General features: G+C 30.5%; 1 protein-coding gene across 2 annotated transcripts in view; it reads right to left on the reverse strand.

The window, feature by feature from the left end:
• LOC145263780 (excitatory amino acid transporter 1-like) overlaps positions 1 to 12,500 on the reverse strand; it is a 605,619-nt gene that overhangs the window by 39,903 nt on the left and 553,216 nt on the right. For both annotated transcript variants that reach the window (XM_080120835.1, XM_080120834.1), the window contains one exon: positions 3,915 to 4,095. In XM_080120835.1, the coding sequence (XP_079976961.1) occupies positions 3,915 to 4,095 (181 nt within the window). The remainder of the gene's footprint in view (positions 1 to 3,914; positions 4,096 to 12,500) is intronic.

The raw sequence follows: 12,500 nt of genomic DNA on the forward strand, positions 1-12,500 counted from the left end.
AAGAAACGTAAAAAACAAAAAAAACAACAACAAAAAACACAAATAAAATAATAAAATAATAAAAAATTAAGTGAGATAGCAGAAAAATATCCAAAACTAAAAAAAAATGTATTTATATATAAACGTTAAACACAAGACTGAAAATATCTTCAATACGTGCCTATAATCGAAGCTTACAGAACGAAAACAAAGACGCGCTCAAACCTCCATATAATTATCTTAGAGAGAAAAAAAAACTTGGATATCTTTTCTTTTAATGCGCGGAGATGAGAAGAAAAAAAAAAGAAGAAAAAAAGAAATGACACGGCCTTGCTTTACTATTATGTATACTAAATGCATGAACACGTCCAGCTTGAAAGGCAGTTCTTTCTGTCCTGTTTGGACACTGAAAGCGCCCAACCTTGTTTATTCGTCACTCGACTTAAGTCGCCTTTCAAAATGTCTCAGCACAGGCGCATTGAACGAATAAGTCGACCGCGTTTGGAAAGAATGTGATAGACGCAGCAGGGAGTGCTAAATTAATGGCGCTTCTTCTTGTGTCATTCCCATATCGTCCGCATGAAACTGGTAAGCCGACCTTGGCAGAGTACATGTTGGAGTTCACGGAGGCTGAATAATGGGCAGAGCCTACAGAACGATTAAATACCGGTACACCACACCACAGAGAAGGTTAATGAATATTTTTAAATAAAATGCCACCACCTCTCTCTCTCTCTCTCTCTCTCTCTCTCTCTCTCTCTCTCTCTCTCTATATATATATATATATATATATATATATATATATATATATATATATTTGCTTGTTGATATATATATATATATATATATGAGAGGATAGTTGGTCGTCGATTGGAATCGCTGATGACCCTTTTTTTCTTTTTTCTTTTATTACATTTTGACCCCAAACAAGGCAAATTGCCACTTTGGTGTAGGGGGCTACTATCAGGGTCAACAACTACTGGAGTACTATATAGGGATTTTGGGCAGCAAGATGTCGGTTCACGTTACCCTTGAACTTCTGCACGTCAGCACCGTTGGGGAAGCAGGGACCTGGAATGGAATTCCAAAGTCTAGCGGTTCTGGGGAAGAAACTATTGGAGTAGAAAGATCTTTTACATCTATGGATCTCTACAGTGTGGGGGTGGGATATAGCAGCCTGTCGGGTTTGTCGAGGGTGCTCACGTCGATGGGGCACAAGTGATTGCAGTTCGTTAGAGCATTCACCACTAAAATACTTGTAGAACAGGCAGAGGGATGCAACATTTCGTCGATGGGACAGAGGCTGAAGCTTAGATGCCAGCTTACGTTTCTCATCTATGAATAGGAAGATGGCTCTACAGCCCTAACCTAGAGACACATAGTCTTGAACAGTGGGGACATCGGAAGTCAGTTGTGATCCCTGCTGAAGATGCTCTGCGGTAATATATATATATAAATATTTAAATATATATAAATAAATATATATATATATAAATATATATAAATATATATATAATATATAAATATATTTATATATATAAATATAGTATACATACATATATATATATATATATATATATATATATATATATATACACTATATATATACCTTATTTTTGAGCGTAGCAGGTGACCGTCAGATAAGACGAAGTACTTAATTGGAGCACATTTTAACAGACTTATCATGTATTTTATTAAATTTACCATGTATATAAATGTATCATGTATTTTAATAAGTTTATCATTTTTTAAATACAGTTATCATATATATAAATTTATCATGTATGTATAAGACAACTACTAAATCACGAAACAATGTTTGTTTAGCCTAGGCTAGAGCTTGCAACACTCGGCACCTTAGGAAATATTGGTTTTTAAAGATGATTTTTACAAACTTTTAAATGTCGTCTAATACACCGAAATATACGATAAGTACATAAAAGTTTAATATGACAATCCCGCAATTGATTTCTCACAAATAAGAACTAGAAACCTGTTAATCCTCAACTTCAAATTGTAGTTGTGGAAAATGTTCAACAGATAAAAAAGACGAATATCTGAAACAGAAATTAATATATCAAGATCGATTCATTTAGTTTTCTCTTGTAAAACATACATTGATAATTTATGCAAGAGTGGGGGTTCTCACATCTTAACAATATAATTTTCTTCCCAAAATGTAGGAACATCTACGTATATATTTATATATATATATATATATATATATACATATATATATATATACATATATATATGTATATATATATATATATGTATATAGTCTTGGAAGTTTTTAACCTTTAAAACTATACAAAAAATATTTATCATTCGTTAGAAACCCATCTAGTCGGTAAGTCATTTAATCACCTGCAATCACTGCATCAACTCGCTCTCGAATTTACTATAATACCAATAATTTATTTTTCAAGGGATCATCAGTTGCTTACCATGAAACACTGTTTCGGGATTTAAAAACAAAACAGTATATTACATCATTGCTCCCCAGCAGTGTTGATCAAACACCGCCACCCTTAATCTTAGCAAGAAGACATGTTACAAACATTTGATCCAATTTTCTATTCTTAATTGCAATTACTAACCTTTTCATACTATAAAAATGAATTTCTTACATGTGCGATTCATCAATTTCCACATTTAAAATGGATACATTTTTTTTAATTTTTTAATTTATCAGTCTTGTATTTATAAGATTAGTATTCATCCATTTAACTACTTATCACTCCCACTATGATTAGTATTTAGTATATTTACATTCTTATTTAAAATGAGATATATAAAGCTTATATATGTATATATATATATATATATATATATATATATATATATATATTACATTTTAATATATATGCATATATTAAATTTTAATATATATATCTATATATATATCTATATATATATATATATATATATATATATATATATATATATATATATATATATATATTCTTTAAAAAAACTTTGGAAGGATGAGATACAGGTAAGAGATTTTCCCGCGTTTTTTTTTTCACAGGAAAATGGACTCTATTCTGTGCATTGTTCAAGTGTATCTTATATAAACGTCTGAAGAAAGGCTGTTTCTGTGAAAATTTTCAAACGACATACAGTTTGAATTTTTCCGAATAGCTTTGAAACAATTTTAACTACGATGAAATTCACTATTTGCTGCTTTCAATCTATTTCTTTATGTATTGATTTTGTTAAAACAATATACTAAAGTTCAATTATGAAATACGATAATTTTGTAGCTTATAGTTTAAGTCATCTCCCTTTGACTTAAAACTTATTGGTATATGAACGATACAAAATTTTCAATTAGATATACCCAGTAAAATTCGGAATACTATAAATAAGACATATATATATATATATATATATATATATATATATATATATATATATATATATATATATATATATATATATAGTCCAAAGAAGCCTTGAATAAAAAAAAATGCAAAAATAAAAATAAAGAATGCAGTTTAAATTCCCGGAAGGAGAAAATATTTTTCGCAGAATTTATGTATATATATATATATATATATATATATATATATATATATATATATATATATATATATATATATATATATATATATATATATATATATATATATAGCCCAAGTAATTAGATGACTAATGTTATGTACGTACATAACACTATATAAAGTCGTACACACTGTATGTGTATTATTCTTGCGGTGTCGTTATAATAGTGTATATACAATTTTAAATAATGTATATACGATCTCTTAAAAGTTCTATAAAACAACCCAAGTTTAATTTATAGAAGGAACAGGTCATGTGTATACACAGTTCAATAACCATCAGTACATAGTAGTTAGTCTTGGCGAGAGTTCAGAGATGAAAAATAAAAAAAAAAACAAGAATTCATTGATGGAATTGTTTCAACTTACCAGATGAACACTTTGAAAAGCTTCATTGTGGCCTCGTTGATGCAATTGCAGACTTCAAGCAGAGGTTTACCCCGAGCGGCCATACGACCGAGGGTGACACCCATCAAAACGGAGAAGACAACAATGCCGAGGACGTTGGTTTTTCCTGTGGAGCCGTCGGTTGGAACGTAAACTGGCTTGACTAAAAATTACAAAAAAGTAAAAAAAAATTAAAAAAATAATTTACATAACAAAAAACACTTAAAATATTTGAAACATCATTTACAGATATATCTATCTACTAGCAAAAGTACCCGTCGTTTACTGGGTTCAAAAACAGCCTACAGAAAATGGACTCTGATTTATGAAAGTATGATAGGTTATGAAAAGGGAGGGCTGTAAAGAGATAGCTTAGAATTTGGGGATATCAACATCAAAACAAAATATGATGAAAGTAAAAATAAAATAGATAAAACCATACCTGTTGACACTGAAACACTTATCACAATATTCTGTGGATCTATATTGAAAAACCCTGTTTAAACTTTGTGACAAATTTCCATTCTATGGAGGTCAGGTGCGAACGAACACCCCATAATTTTATTATACAATATTCATTCAAACTGAAACATAATTATCATAATATACTCACACAGATAGATATTAAAAGTCTTTATTAAAGTCTGTGCCTATTTTTATTCTATGGAGACCAGGTGCGACCGCAGACCCCACAATTTTATTATATAATCCCTATTTAAGTCAAAACATACTTATCAAAGTATTCATATGTACATTTATATCAAAAACACTTGTAAACATTTTTCTTTTTAACTTAAAATTTTTTATCTCCATACTTTGTGGACCAGGCGCGAACGAAGACCCCACATTTTTAATGAACCACCGTTCTGCTAGATAAAAAATACCCATTGCTCTGTCTCGATACATCTTCTATAATTATATGTTATCAGTTTTTTAAAATAGTCAACCATATAGGAGCCTATTCCGGACCAGGCACACACACACACACACACACACACACACACACACACATTCAGCTTTATATTATAAAGATGTATGTGTATGCGTGCGTGCGCGTGTGTGTGTATACCATCAAGTCGCGAAAGCGGCTACTTAAGAAAGAACGATAATTCAATATCATTAACATAATTTCTTAACTAGAAAATTATTAAGAGGTTGTCCGAGAATAGTTCTCATTTTTTATAAAAATTATATTTATACATTCATTTTAAGTCAACGGGACATAACTTTTTCCCATTTTATTTTGCCAAAGACTAGTAAAATAATGATGCGCTCAAATATTCCCTGTTCTTCGTGTGTTACTTCTTTTGATGAGCATCAAAATAATAAAAAACGTCTAATTACAACTACAGGGTGGAACGATAAATTTATCGCCCTAAAGAAAACAACACTACAGATTTATTTTTAAATATTATCGCAAAAATCAAATCAGTTAATTTATTTTGTAGTAGAGCTGACAACTTATTTGATGTAGCCGCCTTCAGCAGCAATACAAATATATGTGTGTGCATTGCTGCTGAAGGCGGCTAAATCAAATAAGTGGGGCGGAGAAAACACCGTATATGTATATGTGGAGGTGTGTGGGGGTGTAAAGGGTGATCAAAGTATTGAAGTATTATTATGTACATCTATATCAAGAACACTTGTAAACGGTGTTTTGTTTGGTGTTTTCTCCCCACCCTCTCTCCGCCGATTTATGCTGACGAGGAGACGATACCCAAAAATATTTTCCTTGTTTCTCGAGGGTTTCATTTGTAAATGTCGAAGTAATAAAATGATATCGTTTCCGAAACGATCGTACATGTAGATTTTATTTTATGTTTCCTTCTATGAAAACATGATTGGTAATTTCACAATTATTGCTCTCACAACTTTTCTATTAATATAGCTTTCGGTTACTTCACCTATTTAACTTCACTGAAATATTTTGAGCACAGCACCTTTAAATATGTTTTACTTAGGCTTTGCTCATTTAGAACCTGTTTATTATACTGTAGAATATATAAAATGCGTTTATATATATACATATATATACATATATATATACATATATATGTATATACATATATAATATATAATATATAAAAACAATATATATTTATATATAAACAATATATATTTATATATATAAACAATATATATATATATATATAAAACCAATATATATTTATAAACAATATATATATATATATAAACAATATATTTATATATAAACAATATATATATAACCAATATATATATATATAAACAATAAATATATATAAACAATATATTTATATATAAACAATATAGATATAAAAACAATATATTTATATATAAACAATATAGATATAAAAACCCTGCACTGAAGAATCCCGAAAGGATGAAACACTAGTGTCTGTAGGTATTTAATTATTATAGTAAAAAAATAATTATGACAGCCCCTTTAAGAAATTCGTTTCTTATCGTTGAGCACTTCCAGTGGAATTAAAAGTCGGTCAATTTAGCTCTTATGCGTAGATCATCGTATAACGATTTGATCACTGTCTGCCCGACGTAATGAACATTTAAATTAAAATGTTTAAAATTCAACGCTATTTCACACGGTTAATAGTAGCCGAATGGATACGGCCTCCGCTAATCGAGCCAGAGATGTCTCGTGTCGCGGGGTTCGAATCGTTCGACTAGTAGTAATCGTGACACCCTGCACTGAAGAATCCCGAAAGGATGAAACACTAGTGTCTGTAGGTATTTAATTATTATAGTAAAAAAATAAATATATATATATATATATATATATATATATATATATATATATATATATATATATATACGAGCACACATTTAGTAAAACATGTTAAAAAACATTTTGAAAAAGAGTTAAAAACATATTTAATCCGAGAAGAAAACACTAGCTCTGTCTCCTATTCGGTTTTACATTTAGCTGAGATAAATTTATAAATATCAATTCTTTAATATTTATGATATACTTTAATTTTACCATCTTGAATCATTTTGGTAAATTTAATTGTAATTTTTATTTTATTTTATATATATATATATATATATATATATATATATATATATATATATACAAAATGTTGTTTTGAAAAAAGAAAAACCGAATGAATTTTTCTATTTTCAAAAAAACATAACGTCAACATTATAGACAAGGGGTCTATAAGCTACGCCATATTCAATCTAGGACGTTAAAATTACTGCAATTCTGACGATTCAAACAAAGTCACAAAAGTTGCCTCTTGACTTTGTAGGCTGGTATTTTACCCCTGGCTATTAGAAATTAACTTATTAATGGACGAAAAATAAGTATCCATGAATGCGAAACCAACGGGTATAAACAGCAAATAGTCAGAGAGTATTCAACGACTGACATTGCAATATTGCGTTTAATGTGTGTTTGTTGACAGATAAAAAAAATAAAGTCTATTAATTAAATCAAATAATGTAAAAATAAACGACTTAAAAATGAAAGGAAAGACAAACAAAGGGTTATAGGACGAAACAGAACACACCCATGGTGCTCCCTGACAAACTTTAAGAACAAATCTCTGCTAGCTACAACGAACATTAACAATTTTTCCAATATCTGTGCTTAAATCTTAACATAAATTCCATTAACAAACCTTCTTTCCGAGAACTGTCCACCCATGGAATTCTGTTGCGCTGTCCTGTTTTCCAGCCGACTTAAATATGGTCGTCCTAAAGTCCAATATAAACGTTCTTGTTGTACCGCCCCTTTTAAATAATTCCACCGTTAATTATTAATACGTTGTACCGCCCCTTTTAAATAATTCCACCGCTAATTATTAATACGCCATTGTTTCAGCGATTATTGCACATCCATTAAAACTTATTCTTTAACTAGCATTTCAGCCCGGCGTATGTGGAGGTGTATGTTGAGCAAAAGAAAAAAAAGCGGTAAGTTTTTTTAATCTTTGACCCCTATTATGCCCTCTTAATATTTATTGTTTTAGGCTAAAATCAAGTTATTAAGTTAGATCCATGCCCAAGGAATCTATATCTAAAATTTCAAGCGTTTAGACCCGAAATTGGCATAGGGGTCTGGTAGAGTTCTCAAAGATCAACTCGTTGAACTTTGACCACTTATCAGCCTTATTTTTAGCCGAAAACGAGTTACAAAGATTTTCCCAAATCTCAGTACTCTGTATATCAAATTTTGAGTCTGTAGACTGAAAATTGACAGAGTTATTGCGTAGGGAAATGTACACAGACACACAGACAGGCACGTCCACTTTTATATGTATACATACATATATATATATATATATATATATATATATATATATATATATAGAGAGAGAGAGAGAGAGAGAGAGAGAGAGAGAGAGAGAGAGATAGATAGATAGATAATAGATAGATTTTTTTTAATCTCAAAAGTGTTTACGATGGGTAGTTAATCGGTATCAGTCCCGGAAATGAAGAATCCTCAGTGGGCAGCTGTTTTGAACAGGTTCTGGACTTTATAAGAACCTCTCGTGTTGACTCGAAAACAGTATGTGCTGAAATGCTAAGGGATTTAAACTTTTCATGGAGCACTTCTGGTTTCTGATTGGTCGATAGGAGAACGCAAATTAATTTGATTCGTCAGTTTCTCTCAGCAGCGTTTATGAACAGAATATCCAAACTTTGAGGGAGCACACCGCCATTAAATATTAAAAGTATTGCTATAAGTATCCTCGAATAGCCTTCAAGCTTTGATAACTTCTGCCTCCCAGATAGAAAAACGGAAGACCGAAGAAATCAATGAGATAACGAAAAGAAGAAAGACAAGTGATAAAAATGTAAGACAAATTAATTAAGTAAAGGGAAGACAACGAAAAAGAAAACGATAAAAAGTGAGAGAGATAGAGAGAGCGAAATAATCCGATATAAGCAAAATAGAAATGAAAAAGAAAGAAAAAAAAATAGAGATATAATGGGAGGAAAAAAAAAACGAAAAAAAGACGAAATAGATCCAAAGAAAAAAAAAATATAAAAAGACTAAAACTATCGAAAAAAAATGACAAAAAAATCAATCATCCGTAGATCTATAAACAAATCGATAAAATCATCATCGTCTCCGTCTTTTCACCATCGATTAAAAATGTCTTTAAAAAGAAAAACGAAAACTCTGCCTTCTGAGAGATTGTTGCTTGAAGTTCTCATCGCACAAAGGCGATCGTTAATTCGTTCTCATCAAATGAGACAGACGCAAGAACAAAGATTGTGAAATCAAGCCAAACTCACAGAATGAAACGGAGAACGAAAAAATCGCACACAAAAGCGAGTAGGGAAAAAATGTTCTAAAAAAGACATTCTCTTAAGATATATTCATTTATCCCGTGTGTTTTGCGATGGCAATGACATTCTGAATTTAGAACGAGATACGCAGATAGTGAAAAAGGGGGGGGAAGAAAGATAGGGTTGTAGTGTAGACGTAAGATAACTGGTTATTGACCTCTTCTGAAACTGATCTGTCGATCGGGTTTCGTATATCAGCATGTAAATACTTTCAAAGTCTAGCACCATTAAAGTGCAGCGATATGACGAAACAGCTTCCTGTTATTACGTCTAGAGAATATGCTAAAAGAATGCAGCAAAAATTAAAGTTACATATATATATATAAAACCAGATTCAATATATATGTATATATATATATATATATATATATATATATATATATATATTAAGACATATCTCAATATATTACTACATGTATATATTAATGTGTACATATATGCACATATACATATTTATACATACAAATTGATGCACACAAATATATATGCATATATTCACACGCGCACACACATATATACATATATATATATATATATATATATATATATATATATATATATATATATATATATATAAACAATAGAAAAGCGCGAGCATGAAAAGTAATACGGTTAAGCTTAAACATCGAAAAGTAAATGACTAGTTGTTAAAACAGGAATAGAAAAGGACAAGATATTCTAGTAAAAAATATAATAAATTTATAACTTAAAATATTGCAGCATTAAGAATTGATTATATAATGTTAAATTGAATTTTTAAAAACTTAATGCTGCAATATTTTAAGTTATAAATTTATTATATATTTTACTAGAATATCTAGTCCTTTACTTTTACATGCTTAAGTTATACCATATCACTTTTCAGGCTCGCATTTTTCTATTGTAATCCATGATTTTTCCAGGCTTCCAATAAATGCACTTGTAATTTGTTTAATTTCACTTTTATCTTTTTTTGCCCGCATAAACATAACATACGCATATGTAATAAAGATGTACGTCATTCGTCTGCTTCAATAAAATCCCACAATTATCCACGTTTCCTTCTTTAATTCTGTCTGTATCAATTGTATTTCTCTTCGCGACAGCAGTGAATTAGTAGAAACACAAGTCGCTAGGCGATGTGGTTGTTATGGCAACTAGCCATAAAAAAACCTCTTAACGTTTTTACGATTTTGAACACCAATAAATTCATCATAACTATTGTTTTAATGAACGAAAATTGAATTTGTTTTTTACAATAGAGCTGAAATGATTATCTATAAACTTTAATAATTGTTTGAAATTTGTTTCGAAAATGAGTGCGCAGTGAAGTTTTAAAGCAGTTCTAAATGACTGAAACTGCCACTTAACCATATATTAAAACAGTACTGTGTTTGAATAATATATATATATATATATATATATATATATTTATATATATATATAAATATAACTGATCTAATATACAATTTAAGAAACGGTTTAGAGAGAGAGAAAGAGAGAGAGAGAGTGTGTGTGTGTATGTGTGTGTGTGTGAAAGAGAGGAGGAAACAGAGAGAGAAGCAGAGGGAAAGAGCATGGGCAGAGTAGTAATTTCTCATCGGACAATGACAATCGTATATTCAGTTCGATCTAACGGATTTCATGTAAGAACAAAAACTGAAAACATACTGCCAAACAAGATGACAGAAGAAGAAAGGCAAACAGAACACAAAGGTAAATAGAATTGGGAAAAAGAAAACCTAGAAATGCAATCGAAATAAAATATAATCCACACTAATTTAAATAAATACATGGAAGAATATCACAAAAAACGGAGATTTGTAAAACGCCTTTATTTGATATGCACCTTTAAAATGAGGGTCGTTTCAAAAGTAAATCCCGCCTTTTATTTTAACTCAAACACAAACCCGTTGGAGAAATACAAAGATAGGTTTAGTACCATTAAAATAAGCATTCATTTTTCTACACAGTGATCATCAATCCCAGTGCATTTTGACCTGTCTTTTTTAATCCTCGGTCGTACAAGTCCGGAGCACTCTTTGTCACACACATTGCTTTCTTTGTTTCAAACCGGCAATATATACAACAGAGTGATCTACCTATCAAGATCAGTCACAGAGCCATGCAATTTGCAGACCTCTCTGATCTAGGAGCCATTACTTATTGGAAAGTCTCGTAATTACAATAGGATGCCAAAAAGCGTAACAGACCGGCAAACGAAAATAGACAAAAGCGAATAGTGATCCTTGAGTTGTTACTTCGAAAACCGATGCTTAAGGTTCAAACATGATTAATTAAACCACTCGTGTGCTAAAAACAAACAAAAAAAAAAAAATATATAAAACGACATAGTTAATGGGCATATAAAACATTATCTCAAACATATGCATAACACAGTGGGCGACGGGGACGCACCTGTAGTTTTAGAGATGAGTTGATGGATATCAAAACACTATATATAAAACTTTAGCATAACAGAATTACGATTACTAGCTAAACGTAACAGGCCTAGGATTAAGGATACAGACTCTCATGTGGAGATCAATATTTTAATTCTACCGTGACAGAATGACAAAAAGTATTATTTCAAACTTAATGTTGGTTAGTCTGAACAAGGAGGATCATCCTTGAAACATGATGGATGACATACATATTATATCAGTGTAGCAGAAACATATATGCACATATGTAGACCATGCATTTTGTAAAAATACATATACTATACACACACACACTCACACACACACACACACACACACACACATATATATATATATATATATATATATATATATATATACATACAGGGTGGATAATAAGTACTCGATACATGCTAGAAATTTCTTTTCATTTTAATAAACAATAATAACACCGAATTCCAAACAAAATTTTAGCTGTATAAATCTTGCATCATAACGAGCATATTACTACACAGAAATTTAACATTAATTTTAGAAAAGATATCAAAACCAAAGTTCTGATTGATATACATATATATAGCTCGCGGTTTGTCTACAAACAAACGTTTGAGCCCTCTACGAGTGGCGGACGGATGTTTATTTAAATAGATATTCGGAAAGTTTAATTTCGGCCACCGATTCCGTAGTCAGGGGGTAGGACTGCCGACTGTCATCACGACGGTTCTAGGTTCGATCCTCGGCTTGGGAGAGGTGTTAGTCTAGCGGCACTGATGAGTTGTGAAACAACGAAACAGGTCTGTATGTCGATGACTAAAATATATTTTACATATATATATATATATAATTATATATATATATATATTTA

This window comes from Euprymna scolopes, chromosome 39 (genome assembly GCF_053919585.1).
Source record: "Euprymna scolopes isolate OS-2025 chromosome 39, ASM5391958v1, whole genome shotgun sequence".
Classification (NCBI taxonomy): Eukaryota; Metazoa; Mollusca; class Cephalopoda; order Sepiida; family Sepiolidae; genus Euprymna; species Euprymna scolopes.